Source organism: Oncorhynchus kisutch, linkage group LG17 (assembly GCF_002021735.2).
Source record: "Oncorhynchus kisutch isolate 150728-3 linkage group LG17, Okis_V2, whole genome shotgun sequence".
Lineage (NCBI taxonomy): Eukaryota > Metazoa > Chordata > Actinopteri > Salmoniformes > Salmonidae > Oncorhynchus > Oncorhynchus kisutch.
In genome coordinates, this window is record NC_034190.2 from 26,925,804 (window position 1) to 26,948,115 (window position 22,312).

The 22,312-nt window shown below is 46.8% G+C and overlaps 2 protein-coding genes across 3 annotated transcripts; one reads left to right on the forward strand and one right to left on the reverse strand.

Moving 5' to 3' along the window:
- Positions 1-9,837: 9,837 nt before the first annotated feature.
- On the reverse strand, positions 9,838-19,278 carry LOC109907399 (nuclear migration protein nudC-like). Of its 2 annotated transcripts, none has more exons than XM_020505335.2 (9): positions 19,091-19,278; positions 18,698-18,775; positions 15,895-16,113; positions 15,669-15,761; positions 15,380-15,493; positions 12,748-12,942; positions 12,554-12,637; positions 12,003-12,121; positions 9,838-10,194 (listed from the first exon to the last, which is right to left on the reverse strand). In XM_020505335.2, exons 1-9 carry the CDS (start codon positions 19,160-19,162, stop codon positions 10,143-10,145), a joined length of 1,026 nt encoding a protein of 341 aa, XP_020360924.1. In that variant the 5' UTR covers positions 19,163-19,278; the 3' UTR covers positions 9,838-10,142. The 2 variants fall into 2 exon arrangements, with proteins under 2 accessions (XP_020360924.1, XP_031649328.1); XM_031793468.1 differs by lacking the exon at positions 19,091-19,278 and adding an exon at positions 18,856-18,946 and having other exon boundaries at positions 9,981-10,194.
- Positions 19,279-19,363: 85 nt separating this feature from the next.
- On the forward strand, positions 19,364-21,928 carry LOC109907401 (nuclear receptor subfamily 0 group B member 2-like). Its single transcript, XM_020505339.2, has 3 exons — positions 19,364-19,481; positions 20,698-21,327; positions 21,572-21,928. Exons 1-3 carry the CDS (start codon positions 19,382-19,384, stop codon positions 21,817-21,819), a joined length of 978 nt encoding a protein of 325 aa, XP_020360928.2. The 5' UTR covers positions 19,364-19,381; the 3' UTR covers positions 21,820-21,928.
- Positions 21,929-22,312: the final 384 nt, after the last annotated feature.

A 22,312-nucleotide genomic window follows, 5' to 3' on the forward strand; every position in this document is an offset into this window, starting at 1 on the left:
ACCTGCATTGCTTTCTGTTTGGGGTTTTAGGCTGGGTTTCTGTACAGCACTTTGAGATATCAGCTGATGTACGAAGGGCTATATAAATAAATTTGATTTGATTTGATAGGGGAGATGGATTACGATGGTCTATTGCTGAGTATTTGAATGTAATCTTTGGCTAATCTTTGTTAAAAGAACACACACTGCAGAGGAAATTCCCGACAGAAGTGGTCCTTTTTTGACTGATCATCTACCCTATACACTACCGGTCCAAAGTTTTAGAACACCTACTGATTTAAGGGTTTTTCTTTATTTTTTACATTTTTCTTCATTGTAGAATAATAGTGAAGACATCAACACTACGAAATAACACATAAGGAATCATGCAGTGACCAAAAAAGTGTTAAACAAATCAAAATATATTTTATATTTGAGATTCTTCAAATAGCCACCCTTTGCCTTGATGACAGCTTTGCACACTCTTGGCAATATCTCAACCAGCTTCATGAGGAATGCTTTTCCAACAGTCTTGAAGGAGTTCCCACATGCTGAGCACTTGTTGGCTGCTATTCCTTCACTCTGCGGTCCGACTCATCCCAAACCATCTCAATTGGGTTGAGGTCAGGGGATTGTGGAGGCCAGGTCATCTGATGCAGCACTCCATCATGCTCCTGGGTCAAATAGTCCTTACACAGCATGGAGATGTGTTGAGTCATTGTCCTGTTGAAAAACAAATGATAGTCCGCCTAAACCCAAACCAGATGGGATGGCGTATCACTGCAGAATGCTGTGGTAGCCATGCTGGTTAAGTGTGCCATGAATTCTAAATAAATCACAGACAGTGTCACCAGCATAGCACCCCCACACCATAACACCTCCTCCTTCATGCTTTGTGTTGGGAAATACACATGCGGAGATCATCCGTTCACCTACTCTGCGTCTCACAAAGACATGGTGGTTGGAACCAAAAATCTCAAATTTGTACTCCAGACCAAAGGACAAATTTCCACCGGTCTAATGTCCATTGCTCGTGTTTCTTGGCCCAAGAAAGTCTCTTCTTCTTATTGGTGTCCTTTTGTAGTGGTTTCTTTGCAGCAATTCAACCATGAAGGCCTGATTCACGCACTCTCCTTTGAACAGTTAATGTTGAGATGTGTCTGTTACTTTAACTCTGTGAATCATTTAGTTGGTCTGCAATTTCTGAGGCTGGTAACTCTAATGAACCTATCCTCCACAGCAGAGGTAACTCTGGGTCTTCCATTCCTGTTGCGGTCCTCATGAGAGCCAGTTTCATCATAGCGCTTGATTGTTTTTGCGACTGCACTTGAAGAAACTGTCAATGTTCTTGAAATGTTCCGTATTGACTGACCTTCATGTCTTAAAGTATTGATGGTCTGTCGTTTCTCTTTGCTTATTTGAGTTGTTCTTCCGATAATATGGACGTGGTCTTTTACCAAATAGGGCTATCTTTTGTATACCACACCTACCTTGTCACAACACAACTGATTGGCTCAAATGCATAAAGAAGGAAATAAATTCCTCAAATTAACTTTTAACAAGGCACACCTGTTCATTGAAATGCCTTCTAGGTGACTACCTCATGAATCTGGTTGAGAGAATTTCAAGAGTGTGCAAAGCTGTCATCAAGGCAAAGGGTGGCTATTTGAAGAATCTCAAATATAAAATATTTGTTTCACACTTTTTTGGTTACTACATGATTCCATATGTGTTATTTCATAGTGTTGATGTCTTCACTATTATTCTACAATGTAGAAATAGTACAAATAAAGACAAAACCCTTGAATGAGTAGTTGTTGTAAAACTTTGGACCGGTAGCGTATGTGTCCCAGGTTTTCCAGGTAGGAAGCAGCCCCTCTCTAGGCAGCCAGAACCACAGCCAGGACAAGAGCCAGCCAGGGCCTCAGCCAAGCGTCTTGTCTGTCTGGCCAGTCTGAGGGAGCTAACCAGGAGCTGGAGGCCAGCAGACTATAAAACGGAATAAACAAAGGGGTTGGGCATGAGCAGGGTGCTTTTTACTGCATTCCCACGCCAGCAGCAGCAGCTTACTGAGAAGTGCTACCTGAAAAACACAGGACCCTCCCCCTTCCATCCCCCTTCCATCTACCCCCATCCCTACTAGCAGCAGGAGTAGACAACCAATCCAAGGCGACTGCTGCAGCCCAGGTGTACAAACACTTAACACAGCCCGAGATCAAAGGGTCTCATTAAAGGACAATAGATCCCTATCCCCCACCCCCTAATCCAGACTTGTACCACAGCATGGGCTTTCTCTATATCAATCCACTTCCTTAGGCTACACCTGCTAGAGCTCCCCCTACTGTCTGTTCAAACCTGGGACAAGACAGTCACTTTGAGTCAGGGAATCAATGAGGATTGTAACACTTCCCCTAGTGGTCGGTTAGTGGCTGGCCTTTGTCCTGACCTTTAAACTTTGCTGAGATTATAGGTGGTTTGCTTGGATACAACATCCATACAACTCTACTTTATTATCACCCAAGATTTTACAGGTTTACTGTATGCAGACAAATAGACACAGAGCATTACTGAGCTATAAAGATAGTCCAAAACAATTATTCACTCTGTCCAGTAATTTTGGACAAGAAATTAAACATTTAAGTGATACTTAGCAACAGTGGATTTCAGCCTGTCCAAGTATTCAACCACATGTATGAGTGAGCAGTGAAACTGGATCAGCCTCTTATAATAAGATAAACAAATGGAAACACAATCAACTGGATGCCGTGTCCCTGTGATCCAGATTTGCTGGTATTACAACAGTTTTATAAAGCAATGATAAATATACAAGAGTGGGTAGATATTTTATAGCGGAATCATCCTTCAGAATTCGTGTGTCAACTCAGGCAGGTTCTCAAAAACAAGCTGCAAAAGAAGAGCCAGAACCCTGTAGAAATCATTTGATTTAGATTTCGAAAACTTTATTGACAGATGTCAGTGAGTCAGTCAGATCAGGCCTGGGAAAGGTCTGTCTGGACAGACCTCAGAGCCCGCTACCAGCCCCGGTGTGTCTTTGATGGGGAGGCCCTCTCTTTGTAGTCGGCGTGTTAGTCAGTAAAAGTTAAAGGGCCTAAATGGTCCCTAACAGGAAGCAGTTTACACAGTGAAGCTCAAGCTGCCTGTGGCCCCTATTGTTCCCGGGCCCCTCACCACTTCATTACGATTTCCATAAGAAAGGAACAGTAATTTACCCTTTTCTTCTGGTCTCCCTTCATCTTGGTGGAGTGGACCTCTCTCTGTCCTCAGTCACTTGTTCCTTCTCTCCTTCATGCTACCAATGTATGGGTGGTGATGTAATGGCCTTGTATGTTCTGAAAGCATTTAAAACATCATGGAGACCAGTTAGTAAGGATTACAAATAAGGACAAGTTAGAATAAAACTGTATAATGGACAAGCATTTGTCTGTTTTGTGACGAGAAGTAGGACTAATTTGCAGAGCACCTTGACCTGAGAAAGTCAGGTCTGTCTTGATGAAAGACTGGCTCGAGTTCATGAGGTGAAACTTGGTGTCTTTGGTGCTTCTGAGGAGGTTAGCATAACTGAGCTGTACACAGAGAAGATGTTCAAATCCTGGCTGACTGAAGGGTCACTGTGACTGGCCACTCTGTCCACTGATCTGGATAGAGAGAAGACTAGTGTCCATGACCAGCTGAGCTGAGCTATAGAGACCACTGTGGAGAGCGTTCAAACTGTTTCACAGGAAGAGAGAAGGAAAGATCGACATAATGGTCATCCACATTATAAGGCATGGTGTTCAAACCCAGCAAAGTTGACCGTATAGTGAATCCCAGCTGTGACAACGCACATGAAGGTAAGACGCCCCCTCTCACACACACACACACACACACAGCTCCCCACACCCCCCACTCTCCCCTTCCCCTAACCCTCATTCCACACTTTGAACTTCTGAAGTGAGAAGGGGAGAAATGCAGCGAGAGCAGAATTAATTTATGCGGAGAGAACGATGTGTAACTTCTCCAGTTAATCCCATCAACCCTGACGCATGGACACATCCTGGGACACATGCAAACACCGATCAAACATGTCCTCTCTCGCTCACGCCTGGTAGGATACCCCAGAACCCCACTTTCGGAGGTCACTTGTCAACATGAGGTGAAACGGTCTGTTATTATATAATTCAGGGTGGTTATAACTCAGGCTATAACACCAGTTATAACCTCTATAAGGACCCACGGTGCTCTTTCCCTATCTTTCTGTTTCCGAAGGGTTTTGGCTGGAAGGCTGGTTGTTGTTCCTCCAGTCTGAGAAGGGGAGGGCAGCCGGCTGCAGACCCCCTCAGTGAGCCGGGCTGTTTTACCCACGGCCCCATGCAGATCCTGACAATAGAACCCGGCTGGAATCATTGTCTGACCTATTGTTGCAGGGGGAGCCAGAGAGGCTGGGGTCGGGTTGAGGTCCAGAGCACATATGTCTCAGAGTAGGAATGCTGATCTAGAATCAGGTCCCCCCTGTCCATGTACGTCTTACTCATTATAATCTAATAGGCAAAACAGAACCTAGATCTGCAAACCTACTCTGAGAGGCTTTGCCGCCACACCAGCAGGCCTCCTTATTAATACGCTAAATCTCCAAACCTCATTTCCAGGTTATATTTATATTTTATATTTATGTAACCTACAGTTGAGGTGGGAAGTTAACATACACTTTAGCCAAATACATTAAACTCAGGTCTTCACAATTCCTGACATTTAATCCAAGTAAAAATTCCCTGTCTTAGGTCAGTTAGGATCATCACTTTATTTTAAGAATGTGAAATGTCAGAATAATAGTAGAGAGAATGATTTATTTCAGCTTTTATTTCTTTCACCACATTCCCAGTGGGTCAGAAGTTTAAATACACTCAATTAGTATTTGGTAGTGCTGCCTTTAAATTGTTTAACTTGGATCAAACGCTTCAGGTAGCCTTCTACAAGTTTCCCACAATAGGGTTGGGTGAATTTTGGCCCATTTCTCCTGACAGAGCTGGTGTAACTGAGTCAGGTTTGTAGGCCTCCTTGCTTTCAAAAGCTTCTTCAGTTCTGCCCACAAATGTTCTTTGTGGGCAGGGCTTTGTGGATTGAGGTCAGGGCTTTGTGATGGCCACTCCAATACCTTGACGTTGTTGTCCTTAAGCCATTTTGCCACAACTTTGGAAGTATGCTTGGGGTCATTGTCCATTTGGAATACCCATTTGCGACCAAGCTTCAACTTCCTGACTGATGTCTGGAGATGTTGCTTCAATAAATCCACAACATTTTCCAGCCTCATGATGCCATCTATTTTGTGAAGTACACCAGTCCCTCCTGCAGCAAAACCCCCACAACATGATGCTGCCACCCCAGTGCTTCACGTTTGGGATGGTGTTCTTTTGGTTTGCAAGCCCCCCCCTTTTTCCTCCAAACATAACAATGGTCATTATGGCCAAACAGTTATATTTTTGTTTCATCAGACCAGAGGACATTTTTCCAAAAAGTACGATCTTTGTCCCCATGTGCAGTTGCAAGCCGTAGTCTGGCTTTTGTATGGCGGTTTTGGAGCAGTGGCTTCTTCCTTGCTGAGTGGCCTTTCAGGTTATGTCGATATAGGACTTGTTTGCAGTGGAAATAGATACTTTTGTACCTGTCTCCTCCAGCGTCTTCACAAGGTCCTTTGCTGTTGTTCTGGGATTGATTTGCACATTTCGTACCAAAGAACGTTCATCTCTAGGAAACAGAACGTGTCTCCTTCCTGAGCGATATGATAGCTGCGTGGTCCTATGGTGTTTATACTTGCGCGCTATTGTTTGTACAGATGAACGTGGTACCTTCAGGCGTTTGGAAATTGCTGAGGTCTTGGCTGATTTCTTTTTATTTTCCGATGATGTCACGCAAAGAGGCACTGAGTTTGAAGGTAGGCCTTGAAATACATGAACACCTCCGATTGACTCTAATATGTCAATTAGCCTATCAGAAGCTTCTGAAGCCATGACATATTTTCTGGAATTTTCCAAGCTGTTTAAAGGCACAGTCAGCTTAGTGTATGTAAACTTCTGACCCATTGGAATTGTGATACAGTTAATTACAGTGCCTTGCGAAAGTATTCGGCCCCCTTGAACTTTGCGACCTTTTGCCACATTTCAGGCTTCAAACATGAAGATATAAAACTGTATTTTTTTGTGAAGAATCAACAACAAGTGGGATACAATCATGAAGTGGAACGACATTTATTGGATATTTCAAACTTTTTAACAAATCAAAAAAATTTGGGCGGAAAAATTGGGCGTGCAAAATTATTCAGCCCCCTTAAGTTAATACTTTGTAGCGCCACCTTTTGCTGCGATTACAGCTGTAAGTCGCTTGGGGTATGTCTCTATCAGTTTTGCACATCGAGAGACTGACATTTTTTCCCATTCCTCCTTGCAAAACAGCTCGAGCTCAGTGAGGTTGGATGGAGAGCATTTGTGAACAGCAGTTTTCAGTTCTTTCCACAGATTCTCGATTGGATTCAGGTCTGGACTTTGACTTGGCCATTCTAACACCTGGATATGTTTATTTTTGAACCATTCCATTGTAGATTTTGCTTTATGTTTTGCATCATTGTCTTGTTGGAAGACAAATCTCCGTCCCAGTCTCAGGTCTTTTGCAGGGTGATGAGCTGTGTTGCTTTTACACCAAACATAACGTTTTGCATTGTTGCCAAAAAGTTCAATTTTGGTTTCATCTGACCAGAGCACCTTCTTCCACGTTTGGTGTGTCTCCCAGGTGGCTTGTGGCAAACTTTAAACGACACTTTTTATGGATATCTTTAAGAAATGGCTTTCTTCTTGCAACTCTTCCATAAAGGCCAGATTTGTGCAATATACGACTGATTGTTGTCCTATGGACAGAGTCTCCCACCTCAGCTGTAGATCTCTGCAGTTCATCCAGAGTGATCATGGGCCTCTTGGCTGCATCTCTGATCAGTCTTCTCCTTGTATGAGCTGAAAGTTTAGAGGGACGGCCAGGTCTTGGTTGATTTGCAGTGGTCTGATACTCCTTCCATTTCAATATTATCGCTTGCACAGTGCTCCTTGGGATGTTTAAAGCTTGGGAAATCTTTTTGTATCCAAATCCGGCTTTAAATTTCTTCACAACAGTATCTCGGACCTGCCTGGTGTGTTCCTTGTTCTTCATGATGCTCTCTGCGCTTTTAACGGACCTCTGAGACTATCACAGTGCAGGTGCATTTATACGGAGACTTGATTACACACAGGTGGATTGTATTTATCATCATTAGTCATTTAGGTCAACATTGGATCATTCAGAGATCCTCACTGAACTTCTGGAGAGAGTTTGCTGCACTGAAAGTAAAGGGGCTGAATAATTTTGCACGCCCAATTTTTCAGTTTTTGATTTGTTAAAAAAAGTTTGAAATATCCAATAAATGTCGTTCCACTTCATGATTGTATCCCACTTGTTGATTCTTCACAAAAAAATACAGTTTTATATCTTCATGTTTGAAGCCTGAAATGTGGCAAAAGGTCGCAAAGTTGAAGGGGGCCGAATACTTTCGCAAGGCACTGTATAAGTGAAATAATCTGTCTGTAAACAACTGTTGGAAAAATTACTTGTGTCATGCACAAAGTAGATTTCCTAACCGACCTGCCAAAACTATAGTTTGTTAACAAGACATTTGTGGAGTGGTTGAAGAACGTGTTTTAATTACTCCAAACTAAGTGTATGTATACTTCAGACTTCAACTGTATATTTGTAATCTTCTCTTCAGTGGAGGTTTCTAAATCAAAAAATACCATGAAACCCTCATGGGTAACCCAGTAATATTCATTTAACCATTTCAAACCTAGGAACTACAAATATTGATGTCATCCACTCTATACACACACACACACACACGTTGTCGGCCTGCTCCATCCCTACCTGACACGTGCTCCATCCCTACCTGACACGTGCTCCATCCCTACCTGACACGTGCTCCATCCCTACCTGACACGTGCTCCATCCCTACCTGACACGTGCTCCATCCCTACCGGACACGTGCTCCATCCCTACCTGACACGTGCTCCATCCCTACCTGACACGTGCTCCATCCCTACCTGACTCGTGCTCCATCCCTACCTGACTCGTGCTCCATCCCTACCTGACTCGTGCTCCATCCCTACCTGACACCTGCTCCAGCCTTACCTGACACCTGCTCCAGCCCTACCTGACACCTGCTCCAGCCCTACCTGACACCTGCTCCAGCCCTACCTGACACCTGCTCCAGCCCTACCTGACACCTGCTCCAGCCCTACCTGACACCTGCTCCAGCCCTACCTGACACCTGCTCCAGCCCTACCTGACCTACCTTCATAGGAGATCCATACAAACCTCAAGGGCAGCACACGTTACGTAATAGCAACATGTGGTCACTTAACACAATGAAGTTTAATTTCAAACTTGTTAAATATGTCAGTCAGCCAGTCAGCCAGCAGCCCCAGCAGTCCTCCAAAATAAATATGACTTCCAGTTAACCTGGCCTTCAACTACGTTTTATGATTGGGTAATAAAAACAATAGGAGAACAAATAAAAAATTTGACATTTGGCACCTTCACCTCTCACGTCTCCGAAAGCTCTGGTTACATTCCACAATGAACTAAACGGAACAAATATATAAACGCAACAATTTACGAGTTACTGTTCATATAAGGAAACCAGTCAATTTAAATAAATTCATTATGCCCTAATCTATGGATTTCACATGACTGGGAAGGCATAGGCCCATCCACTGTGGAGCCACATAGGCCCATCCACTGTGGAGCCACATAGGCCCATCCACTGTGGAGCCACATAGGCCCATCCACTGTGGAGCCACATAGGCCCATCCACTGTGGAGCCACATAGGCCCATCCACTGTGGAGCCACATAGGCCCATCCACTGTGGAGCCACATAGGCCCATCCACTGTGGAGCCACATAGGCCCATCCACTGTGGAGCCACATAGGCCCATCCACTGTGGAGCCACATAGGCCCATCCACTGTGGAGCCACATAGGCCCATCCACTGTGGAGCCACATAGGCCCATCCACTGTGGAGCCACATAGGCCCATCCACTGTGGAGCCACATAGGCCCATCCACTGTGGAGCCACATAGGCCCATCCACTGTGGAGCCACATAGGCCCATCCACTGTGGAGCCACATAGGCCCATCCACTGTGGAGCCACATAGGCCCATCCACTGTGGAGCCACATAGGCCCATCCACTGTGGAGCCATATAGGCCCATCCACTGTGGAGCGAGAGCCAGAATGAGGTTTTCCCCACAAAAGGGCTTTATTACAGATAGAATTACTTAATCAGCTGTTCGGGTGGCTGGTCTCTGACGATCCCGCAGGTGGAGAAGCAGGATGTGGAGGTCCTGGGCTGGCGTGGTTACACGTGGTCTGTGGTTGAGGCTGGTCTCTGACGATCCCGCAGGTGGAGAAGCAGGATGTGGAGGTCCTGGGCTGGCGTGGTTACACGTGATCTGTGGTTGTGAGGCTGGTCTCTGACAATCCTGCAGGTGGAGAAGCAGGATGTGGAGGTCCTGGGCTGGCGTGGTTACACGTGGTCTGTGGTTGTGAGGCTGGTCTCTGACGATCCCGCAGGTGGAGAAGCACTGCGTCTCAGTGCAAGAGGCGTCACTGCAGTACCTGGTTCGAACCCAGGCTGCATTACATCCGGCTGGGATTGGGAGTCCCACAGGGCGGCGCACAATTGGCCCAGCGTTGTCTGGGTTTGGCCGGGCTAGGCCGTCATTGTAAATAAGAATTTATTCTTAAATGACTTCCCTAGTTAAATAAAAATGAATGTGGTGAGAAAAAAAAAGGTTCCAAACATTTATTGAGACACTCAGAACACATGGAACAGAACAAAGATGTCACTACAGTCATCAAGTTTCTGTCACAGGAATGAGACTAACAGGAAGCCAGCATCCCATGACGGCAGAAAAGGGGAGAGAAAGAGAGACCGTGATGAAGACAGTAAGATAGGGGTGATTCAATTCAACTGTAACATCGGTGCCGGAGGTTGCTTTTGATAAGGACTCATAGTAGTTGTTTTGTTTTCTTGGGCAGAGTAAGAGTGCAGAGGGGTATGGAGGGTTGGCTGGGGAACGACAGCGACGTCTCTCAGCTGAATTTGGCTTTAGAGAAGTCCATCTCCGGGTGCTGCGACATGAACCTGAAACACAATGACGGGGGTCACATCATGCAGTCTGAACAGTGAAAGAGTAGCCTGGTCCCAGTCGACAAGGAACTGGTAAATGACAATAGGAGTTTGCAAGACTATTTAAGTGCATCTAGCTTAAAGACAGCATACCAGCCATGTGTTAATCAGACTACAGAGGATAAACTCCTCCCAGCGTTGAGCCCAGTAAGGGGACAGGGGAGGAAGTGAATCTGGTAGCAGCAGTGAAGGTGTTTAGAGATGCACCGATGTGGACATTAACTAATATTTTTAGGCTATTATCGTCCAATACCTAAAGTAACCAAATCAGACTGACATCCATTTCTAAAGGACTTGAATGTCTGCTATTGTGTCAACCAGTAATGAACATACAGTAAAGTCAACCCATAGTGACCGTACCAGATCTTTTGAATAGGACTCTTTCATAAACTAGAGGAAGTGAGAGGCGATGCAGAACGACACATAACCAGGCAAGTGAACAACCACGGCTAACCTACCATTGGCCTAGTCATGACCAGGACAGGAAGTAGAAGGGCTTAATAACCGGACCTCTGACAAGAGACTGCCCTCCACATAGTCTCCGACGGCTCCTTCCATAGATCAGGGTTTCCAGTAAGCCAGAGGGAAACCTAACGCTGGCCATGCTTGTGACTGGGACTAGGTGTTTCACCTCCAGTGATGAGACCTTAACATCCATCTCCGACAGCTAAAGCTCCTTCCCTCTGTCCAGTACAGACCCCTCATCTCAGTGGAATTGTCCTAATACTTATGTCTGGCGAGTCATACGGAGATGAAATATTTGCCAACCATCACTAAATGCACCTCAAATTGCCCAAATCACATTGCTAGGAAAGGACATTGTCATTGTCTGGTCATCTTTAGAATACGGAGCATATTCACATGCTGTACGTAAACTGAATAGAACTTTGTTCTTCAATAAAAACAACAGGGCACATATATGAGCAGGTGGATTGCACAGTTTAACACAAGTTAAACAGTTGGAGACATGCTTTTCCCACAAACCCCTTGGATCAGGGTTTCTGTACAATGATGTCCAAGGTCAGTGTGGGGCCCTGACTTTGAACAGGGATAACTTATGCACGACTCAGAAAAAAGCAGTGTAATGGGAGACATGTTTCCTCCCCAGACACCTCGGGTATTATGCCGGTAGAGGAGCAACAGGCGAGGTCAGCTCTGGTCCCGACTCCGTACGGAAGCTGGTACAGACGTCTCACTATCAGTTTATGGCTGCAGTGATTATGTAACCTGACCTTGACTGGTTTCAAATTCACATTTGACCTCCTTTTTATGGCTATGTTAAACTATACAGTAGCTACTAGAACATGTTTGACAATAAATAGCAAAGCACCAAGTGGGAGCCTAGTGGTTGGAGCGTTGGGCCAGTAACCGAAAGGTTGCTAGATCAAATCCCTGAGCCGACTAGGTGAAAAATGTGACGATCTGTCCTTGAGCAAGGCCCTTAACCCTAAGTGCTCCAGGGTCGCTTTCAATAATGGCCGATCCTTGGCTGTGAACCCATTATCCGCGGGTGTCTCAGGGGAATGGGATATGCAAAAAACGAATTTCACACCACACACTTGTACATGAGTGAAACAGAACAAATATGCCCCCCCCCCCCCCTATTGTACCTTTACCTGTGAGAAAGGTCAGTAGTTAAGTCCCAGGGAGGACTTGACATGGGTCAAACTTTACACTGTATATGTGAAGAAAAGGATTGCACTACTTAAACGTTATCGTAACAGGCTATATGTTGGTGCTATAAGCAATGTGCTGAAAGCTACTTTTTGAGGATGTCTTGTTTATTCTGCTCTTCGGAGGTGGGTAGACCCATGGACTTCTGTCTCTGATCGTACATCATCTTCTCCACCATACCACGGGTCTCCCCATCCAGATCTGACAGCTGAGACAGCCGGAACACAGAGAGATGGAAGATGAGAGAGCGAGAGAAAGAGGGGGAAGAGGAGAGAGCAAGAGAGCGAGGGAAGAGGAGAGCGAGCGGGGGAAGAGGAGAGCGAGACGGAAGAGGAGAGAGGGTGAGCGATAGATGGAGGGTGAGGGATAGAGAGGAGATGAGAGATGGAGGGTGAGGGATAGAGAGGAGATGAGAGATGGAGGGTGAGGGATAGAGAAGAGATGAGTGATGGAGGGTGAGGGATAGAGAAGAGATGAGTGATGGAGGGTGAGGGATAGAGGAGATGATAGATGGAGGGTGAGGGATAGAGTTGAATAAGTGGGAGATGCATTACTATTTTACTTTTAAATATAGGAGAATAATCACGTGTTCTCTCGCAAATTACAGTGAGCCTTGCATCAGTAGCTTGGCGTTGGTTACCTTCGAGTTCTCCGGACAGATCTTCTTCGTGTTGAGTTCTGGGTCCGTGGTCACCATTTTATTCCACCACTCCATCTTGTTGATCTGAAACAGACAAGGCATGACTGACTGACTTATAAAATATTTCATGCTGAAACCATCTCTCAATTAAACCAATTGAAATAAAGTAAATAAAAGCATCCTCTCTGAAGTACCTTCTCCAGGTGAATGGTGACCACCTTGCCGTCCTCAATGAGCCAGGAGCTCTCCTCCACCTTGACGTGGTTGTAGAGCTGTCCATCGATCACAGGAGGATGGCCCTTCAAACCCACCTTCAGCATACCACGCTGGATGTCCACCTCCACATCCTTCCCTTTCAAACGGAACTTCACATCAAAAGGCACCACCAGCTGGGGGGGCGGAATAGAGGGCAACACCCAGTTAGAATGAAGGCACCACCAGCCGGGGGGGCAGGATAGAGGACAACACCCAGTTAGAATGAAGGCACCACCAGCTGGGGGGGCAGAATAGAGGACAATACCCAGTTAGAATGAAGGCACCACCAGCTGGGGGGGGGGGGGGCAGAATAGAGGGCAACACCCAGTTAGAATGAAGGCACCACCAGCTGGGGGGGAAGGATAGAGGACAACACCCAGTTAGAATGAAGGCACCACCAGCTGGGGGGGCAGGATAGAGGACAACACCCAGTTAGAATGAAGGCACCACCAGCTGGGGGGGCAGGATAGAGGACAACACCCAGTTAGAATGAAGGCACCACCAGCTGGGGGGGGGGCGGAATAGAGGGCAACACCCAGTTAGAATGAAGGCACCACCAGCTGGGGGGGGGGGGGGCAGAATAGAGGGCAACACCCAGTTAGAATGAAGGCACCACCAGCTGGGGGGCAGAATAGAGGACAACACCCAGTTAGAATGAAGGCACCACCAGCTGGGGGGGGGGGCAGAATAGAGGGCAACACCCAGTTAGAATGAAGGCACCACCAGCTGGGGGGGGAAGGATAGAGGACAACACCCAGTTAGAATGAAGGCACCACCAGCTGGGGGGGCAGGATAGAGGACAACACCCAGTTAGAATGAAGGCACCACCAGCTGGGGGGGGGGGGGGGGGGGGGGGGGGTCAGAATAGAGGACAACACCCAGTTAGAATGAAGGCACCACCAGCTGGGGGGGGGGCGGAATAGAGGGCAACACCCAGTTAGAATGAAGGCACCACCAGCTGGGGGGGGGGGGGCAGAATAGAGGGCAACACCCAGTTAGAATGAAGGCACCACCAGCTGGGGGGCAGAATAGAGGACAACACCCAGTTAGAATGAAGGCACCACCAGCTGGGGGGGGGGCAGAATAGAGGGCAACACCCAGTTAGAATGAAGGCACCACCAGCTGGGGGGGAAGGATAGAGGACAACACCCAGTTAGAATGAAGGCACAACACCCAGTTAGAATGAAGGCACCACCAGCTGGGGGGGGGGGGGGGCAGGATAGAGGGCAACACCCAGTTAGAATGAAGGCACCACCAGCTGGGGGGGGGCAGAATAGAGGGCAACACCCAGTTAGAATGAAGGCACAACACCCAGTTAGAATGAAGGCACCACCAGCTGGGGGGGCAGGATAGAGGACAACACCCAGTTAGAATGAAGGCACCACCAGCTGGGGGGGCAGGATAGAGGACAACACCCAGTTAGAATGAAGGCACCACCAGCTGGGGGGGGGGGGGGGGGGGCAGAATAGAGGACAACACCCAGTTAGAATGAAGGCACCACCAGCTGGGGGCGCAGGATAGAGGACAACACCCAGTTAGAATGAAGGCACCACCAGCTGGGGGGGCAGGATAGAGGACAACACCCAGTTAGAATGAAGGCACAACACCCAGTTAGAATGAAGGCACCACCAGCTGGGGGGGGCAGGATAGAGGACAACACCCAGTTAGAATGAATGAAGGCACCACCAGCTGGGGGGGAAGGATAGAGGACAACACCCAGTTAGAATGAAGGCACAACACCCAGTTAGAATGAAGGCACAACACCCAGTTAGAATGAAGGCACCACCAGCTGGGGGGGGGGGGGGGGGGGGGCAGGATAGAGGGCAACACCCAGTTAGAATGAAGGCACCACCAGCTGGGGGGGGCAGAATAGAGGGCAACACCCAGTTGGAATGAAGGCACAACACCCAGTTAGAATGAAGGCACCACTAGCTGGGGGGGCAGAATAGAGGACAACACCCAGTTAGAATGAAGGCACCACCAGCTGGGGGGGCAGGATAGAGGACAACACCCAGTTAGAATGAAGGCACCACCAGCTGGGGGGGCAGAATAGAGGACAACACCCAGTTAGAATGAAGGCACCACCAGCTGGGGGGGCAGGATAGAGGACAACACCCAGTTAGAATGAAGGCACAACACCCAGTTAGAATGAAGGCACCACCAGCTGGGGGGGCAGGATAGAGGGCAACACCCAGTTAGAATGAAGGCACCACCAGCTGGGGGGGGCAGGATAGAGGACAACACCCAGTTAGAATGAAGGCACAACACCCAGTTAGAATGAAGGCACCACTAGCTAGGAAGCAAGGACATAGGGGAACCAACAGAATGCCTGATGACCTTGTTTGCCCAGATTACATCTTGCCCAATTCTAAACCAATCCCTAGCGACTGCAGAAACTGATAAACAACATCCGCTCTGAAATAGAGGGAGCTGCTGCACGATTAGCCCACGAACGGAGAGCACAAACACCTCGATAGTTAAAGCAACAATCATGCTCCAGTTAGACAACTTTAATATCACTAGGGAACATAGCAACACGGTAATCACTGAAGACAAGGGAACCAAACTCACGTCCACTTCAGACAGGGACTGTGTCCAGCGATAGTTGGCCAGGTCAGCTCCGTTGCCTGCGTTGGGTTTAATCTTGTCCTTGTCTTTCTCGTCTTCTTCTCCTTCAGAATCAGTCTGGCAGAAATGAAGAAGACTGTGATTCATTGTCTTCAACATACTGCACATACATATAATACCCGTGTGCTGTAATGTGCATCAGTTTTTCCCCTAGTTCATTTCCCAGGTGGGACACCCCATCTATACGATACCACTCATTTATCTACTGAGGAATCCCAACAGAATCTCTTACCCCCTTGTCTCCCTTCTCTCTCCCTTCCTTCTCAGCTTTCTCAGCTGGAGCTACTGCATTTGTGGCCTCTTTCTTCTCCTCTTGTTTCTTTTGCTGAAACCAAGACAAGAGACATTAAAGTAGCACATATAAACTTCATCAAGACAGTGACATTGTTAAATCTAGTGTGTATAGTACATCAATCAATCATTCATTCATTCATAACTGACAATCTTTTTTTTTTTACCTGGTCGATTTCAGACTGAAGTCTCTCTGCCTCTTCGTCTGTCAGTTCTTTGATTTTGGGCTCGTCGTCTGCGTTCTTCCTCTTCTTTTCCTCCTCTTCCTCAGCTAGCTTGGCAGCCCTCTTTGCCTTCTCTCTCTTCTCCTTCTCCTGCCTCTTCTCTTTCTCTCTGTGGGCCTTCAGGGCAAGACCACTGTGGTGGGCAAACGACTCCTTCACCAGCTGGGGACAGAGGGGTCGTCACTAGGTAACACAGCCACAAAGTCATAAACCCCTCACTCACATTTCTACAATTTTTTAAAATCTGATTTTAAAACTTATCCTAAACTACACTGTTAACCTTATGTATAACCCTAACCTTAAAATAAGACCAAAAAACAGTTTTGTTTTGATTATTTTTACGATATAGCCTATTTTTTACTTTGTGCTATCTAGTGGAAACTGGACAGAGGGGAAAAGGGGGAGATTAGACTGACAAACTACTTTAGCAGTTCTGCATCTTTTGACATATGCATCTTTATTATGTTTCACTATATTGGATCACTCTGCGGCGGAGGGATACATCGAGGTGAGGAGTTATACCAGTGTACACCGGTGTCACGGCTGGGGTCCGCCCCTATATATAGACACACCTCCATTTTCTCGGTGGACGTCTATGGTTTGAGGTACAAACTTTCTGAAGCTCGCTTGTTAAGTGTAATATCTTCCTTGGAAGTTCTCTCACTGGCTGTTTGCAGCCTGGAGCAGCTGGCCACATGGCCGCCCCTCCTCAGTGCTCCACTCGCAGTGCGCGGTTGGTCTGGATCTTCCGCCATGGTTTGTCGTACTTGTGTTTCGCTAGCGTTACACTACGACTACATGTGCATCCATTAGTATGGTGGCTCTTGACACAACCACAAACTGTAATTTACCTTACAAAACCTGCCCACTGGTTGTTCTGTGTGTTGTCAATTGAGTCATCGAGTATCGAGTCAGACCGTCAGCAGGTTGATGACGACAGCTGTTCCCTGTTGGCCAGTGATAGGCTGTTCCTGGGGGGAACATGTTGGCACTGTTCACCACCGTGAGCGAGGGGGGGGCTACAAGGCTGACAGGCCATCACAAGCCGCCAGTGGGGCTCAATCGCACCCAGTGGCTCGAGAGGCTATGAGGAGCCTACTCACTCAGGTAGCCACTGCACTGGACATCAACTGGTGGACAGTGATGACTCTCCATCTGTCCCCAACTCTACTGGTGGACAGAGATGACTCTCCATCTGTCCCCAACTCTACTGGTGGACAGAGATGACTCTCCATCTGTCCCCATCTCTACTGAGTTCTGCGAGGCCTTGCAGGAGAGCTGGGCCTCTGCCAGGGGGTGCTTCTGACTCACAGCAGAGACTGGACCATGGCGTTATGTTGCGGGCGCGGAGTCACTTGGCCTCCGGGAGAACCCGACCATGGACACCATAATAGCTGCCATGGTCCTCCCGGACCGGGAGATTATAGGGCGGAACCTGTGACTGAAGCCGGACCCCCCCGCGAGCTGAACGGCACCAATGGTCCATGTTAGGACTAGAGAGGGCATAATGAACACCATGCGGAGTTTAAGGGCACCGGCTACAACCGCGACATACCAGTTGCCCTGGTGGTTGTTCTGCTCTTGGTGCACTGGTATTGAGGTTGTGCCTGAGTCATGCAGGGTGCAGTGTGTCCTCGTATGGACCCTGGTGGGAGGAGTACATCTCTCCGCTCCAACCCCTCATTCCTCCCGAAGGTTCTGTCAGACAGGCATGTGAACATCCCTTTTATCCTGTCTGCTTACGACCCCAAGGCAGTGGCGGGGGAGTCTGGGCCCTGTGAGGGCACGGGCAGCCTATATGGAGCGGACACGTCAGTGGGAACAACAGACCAGCTCTTTGTCTGCTATGGTGAGAGAGTCCTGGGGGCTGAGCTATCAAAGCAGAGGCTCTCTCACTGGATTGTGGACACGATTACGACAGCATACCGCCTGGCTGGCAGGCCAGTGCTGGGATCTGTGGTGGCACATTCAACACGAGGTGTGGCTGCGTCCTGGGCTCTACTGAGAGGAGTGCCCCCTCGCTGATATCTGTGCTGCGGCCAGCTGGGCTTCCTCTTGCACCTTTGCTAGGTACTATTGGGTAAATGTGGCACCTCCCACTGCAGTTGGTTCAGCGGTCCTGGGCGTCGCCTCCCCTTCCGGGGACTAAGCCGGGACCCACCCTTCCACATTGACGGCCCCTGCGTCTCGGTCCCGCGGAGTGATCCAATATAGTGAAACATAACTGTGGTTACGTAACATTAGGTTATGTGAGCTATATAGATCACTCCAATCCTCTACGGTGCTAGAGCACCTCAAAAATGATGTGTCGTGGCCATAGGGCAATATATAGGGGCAGACCCCAGTCGTGACACAGGTGTACATGAGAGTACATCTGTAAATCCTCACCTCGGATGGATCCCTCCGCCGCAAAGTGATACCAATATATTGGAGTGATCCATATAACTCATAACCGTGGTTACATATGTAACCTTCGTTCTGTTACGCCTTGATCACACTGATAGTAGCCTTGGGCAAAACACTACGCAGCATCATCTGGATGTGTTCAACAACAGTTCAACATTCACCATTTGCTACCATTTCTGTCAAGCCGTCTATGCATAATGTTTGACGCATATGTTCGATTAACATAAACACCACACAGAACGCACTGCAACTGCAACGCAATGCAGAAAGGCAAGGTGTCCCAAAATGCTATGACACTGTCGGTTTGATCGAGGCGTTAGGTAGCCAATTCTGGACTCACCTTCTCTGGTGCTCCTGCCTCTCCACCCGTGAAGAAGTCGGTTTTACGCCGGAGGAAGCTGAAAAACGTGTTTACTAACTGTTGGGAGAATAAATATTACATTAGAGATGATACACAGCCAACCTGAGCTTTAAACACGCCCATTTGCTATGCCTTACCAACGGTTGCCACAAAACCTGCATGCCTAAACACAACTAACTAGCTAAACTGTGGTTAACGAATACGATACTGGTGTGAAATTTAACATACGTAACTATCATTAACTACAGGTTTGTGGTGCCATATTCATGGTGGAAACGCGGGACACTCCCCATCATACAGCTAACGTACATTAGCCGGCTAGTCAGTTGTTTTATGATGAATTTCATAGCATCCTAACAAGCTGGAGTTTACCTCTTGTACACCTCCTTCATGCTGTTGTGCCATAACAAGCAACATCCCGTCATACTTCTCATCATCACCCATTTTCTGTCCAAATGTATGAACTTGATTAAAATATAATTTGAAATTCAGGCTAGCAGGGAGCTAAAATGGAGCAATGTGAAGTCACGTTGCTGTGCTACTTCCTGGAAACAAGCACCGCCTTGTTTCTCAGCGAATTAAAAGTTTGACCCCAACAACCATGAGTCCAACCTTTTGATTGGCAAACTAAACAGCCAATTAGATCCTGTTAGATGAACGGCTATGGCGTGTTCAAGTTTTGACGGTGTGAAACCGAGTGCAGCGGGGAACGGAATATTCGTGATGAGAAATTACTGTTTGATTGATGGCAAAAAACGTGCTGGTAATTCATTATGACATAATTATCGTATATTCATGTCGTTTCACTATTATACTTTTTTCTTACGTTAATCTGTTATACATTTGCATTTGAAAGAATTCAAATGTATTTATGTACAGACATTTTCACATGCAAACACGATTCATATGCTCAAGGATTACTTTCTGATTCTGAACATCTTTGGTGTAGCCATTATATCAAATCTCCCCACCTCTAAATTGGCAATGACCCTTGTTTGTCTTGAGAAATCCTATTGAAAATGTTCCATTTGATAGTTGGATAACATCATTCTAATCCTTCATTAATTAACAGTGATTTAGCAGGAGATATCTCTGATGGATAGGTGTCAATGACCAACAGCTCAATGTTCCATATTTTGACCCAGATAACATACTGTATCTTGACTCCATGACTGAACTATTCAAATATACTGAAAAAAGGGTCACAGTGACTGCCACACAGTGTTATGTTGAGTGATACGCAACGGGTGGAAATATATATTTTTTCTAGGTTACCTAGCCTATTTGCAAAAACACATGGAAGGCCAAAAATAAAGTAGGCTATTGATAATGAGATTAAAATGATACCTATCTACATGATTAGGATCTAGGCTACTTGTGTCATTATTTTCCTAAAATTATATTGCTCTTTGTCAATGCCAAATGCTGATATCCTATGATCCTGAGTTTGCATTTACCCCTTAACTAGCAGGAAATAGAAGACTGAACCAAGGCCGTGTGTTGGGGTGGTAGTCTGTATGGGAGCATTGACCCCGTCCTTGGTAGTCAGGTCAACATGATAAATGTCATTGATCTCGTAGTGCAGCTGGCTTCCTCACGTCTCTCCCTCCCTGCAGGCCAAATGTCACAGTTGTATTGAATACGTCCTATCACCTCACTCCACGTGGAGAGAACCTAATGCAGAGAGCAGAGCAGTCCAAGTTACTCTGTTGTTCTCAGATGTGAGTGTGTGTGGTTTGAGGGGGAGAGGTCAAGGCTGACTGGTCACACATAGATCAGAGGAGAGTGTCCTGTCTTCCTATAAATAAGACTCGGTCTACTGGAGTTGTCAGACAGTCAGAGCTGCTGATCACACTGCTGGACAATATTTCAAAGAGAGAATGTGGCTATTCTCACGTCTGTAGCATAGCTCTGTAAAGCCTCTGCACTGGGACATCTTATCATCTATTGATTGATTGATACTTTATTGATCCTCAAAGGGGAATTCTCCATGATGTTTCCTCTTGAAGAGATGAAGAGCACCTGTCACTGTTCAGGTTACCGGGAGCAACAACATCAGCCTCACACCATCCTGTACAACATCCTGAGCCGGGCGGACAGTAACTACAGCAACAACGACAGCCTGATCAACAACAACCAGGTGAACCAGTACAACTACAATAAGATGATGCCTCACAACTGTCACTGCAAGCGGCAACGGGTGGTGTGTCTGAAGAACCCTGAGGGAACCTGTCAGATGACATCTGATGTTCTGGTCAAAACCATCTGCTTCATGAAGAGTTTACCCTCCTTCAGTCAGCTTCCAGTGGAGGATCAGCTATCTCTGCTGAGGTACTGCTGGGTGCCCCTGTTCTCTCTGGGCCTGGCCCAGGAACGGACTGTGTTCGAGGTGAAGGATGTTCCACAGGCTAGCATACTGAGGAGGATCCTCCTCAACGGTCAGGGGCCACAGAGTGAGGAAGAGCAGGAGGTGGAAGATGAGGGGAAGAGGTTGCTGCCCACCCTGGCTGGGGTGCATAAACTCAGGTCCTGTCTGAACAGACTGTGGACTCTGGATCTCAGCCCAAAGGAATATGCCTATCTGAAGGGAGCTATGCTGTTCAATCCAGGTAAAGATCATCTTATCTTCTCAGCATGCTATGATGTAATGTGGAACTCCAAATCTACCTTAACTGACATTGTATTCATTTAATTTGTTGTAAATATTTGAAGCAATCAATAAATCAATGATTATTTAATCATCTAACATGACAATACAGTAAACAGCTCCACTCTTTCTTCTGTCACATTAGTGTTAAACTGCTGATGGTGGAATACAGTTGACATGACATTTCCCTCACTTCCTCTTAACAGACGTCCCAGGACTGAGCACCACTGTATTCATCAACAGTCTACAACAGCAGGCCCAGAGAGCACTACAGGAGGTTGTGCTGACCCTTCACCCAGGAGACTTGGGTCGATTCAGCTGCATCCTACTATCGACCTCTGACTTACAGACTGTCAGCCAATCACTCATCACAGAACTGTTCTTCAGACCAGTTATTGGTCAGGCGGATCTGTTTGATTTGTTACGCAAGATGCTGTTTATTAGACAAGAATAAAGCTGAAAGTGTGTGTGTGTATATGTGTTTGAATGATATTTTAGGGTATTTTCTACAGTGACAACTATGAACGTGAAGAATGCAACCAGGCAATAAAAGTTTAACTAAATGATTGTTTTTCTTCTCTTCTATCCACACATTTAATCATTGTTCTATCATTTACTTTTGGCATGTATCTGATCATTTAACAGTGGTGTGATAACAATAAATGAAGTGAGAGCAACAGTATTTTCTATTGGATCAAAAAATCCTGTAATATTGTACTGGCTCTTAGCATAGGTACTCTGGCTCCTACCTGTGGTATTCTACCTGTTGTGCTGTTCACTGTACAGGGTATTGAATGGAAAGTACCAAAACTCCCCTGAGTGACGGGACCTGGAAAACTCCCCTGAGTGACGGGACCTGGAAAACTCCCCAATGCATAAGGAAGGCTAGCAAAATGCGGCTTTAGACTGTATTAATACCCCAACTAGCTCAACAATATGTCAACACT

Coding starts and splice junctions, on each gene's coding strand:
- LOC109907399 (XM_020505335.2), bottom strand. CDS start 19,162: ATGGGTGATGATGAGAAGTATGACGGGATGTTGCTTGTTATGGCACAA. Junction 15,494..15,668: donor GAGAGAAGGGAGACAAGGGG/GTAAGAGATTCT, acceptor CATTTCTGCCAG/ACTGATTCTGAAGGAGAAGA. Junction 10,195..12,002: donor AAACAAGACATCCTCAAAAA/GTAGCTTTCAGC, acceptor ATTGTGTTTCAG/GTTCATGTCGCAGCACCCGG.
- LOC109907401 (XM_020505339.2), top strand. CDS start 19,382: ATGGCGTGTTCAAGTTTTGACGGTGTGAAACCGAGTGCAGCGGGGAAC. Junction 19,482..20,697: donor TGATGGCAAAAAACGTGCTG/GTAATTCATTAT, acceptor TGATCCTCAAAG/GGGAATTCTCCATGATGTTT. Junction 21,328..21,571: donor AGCTATGCTGTTCAATCCAG/GTAAAGATCATC, acceptor TCCTCTTAACAG/ACGTCCCAGGACTGAGCACC.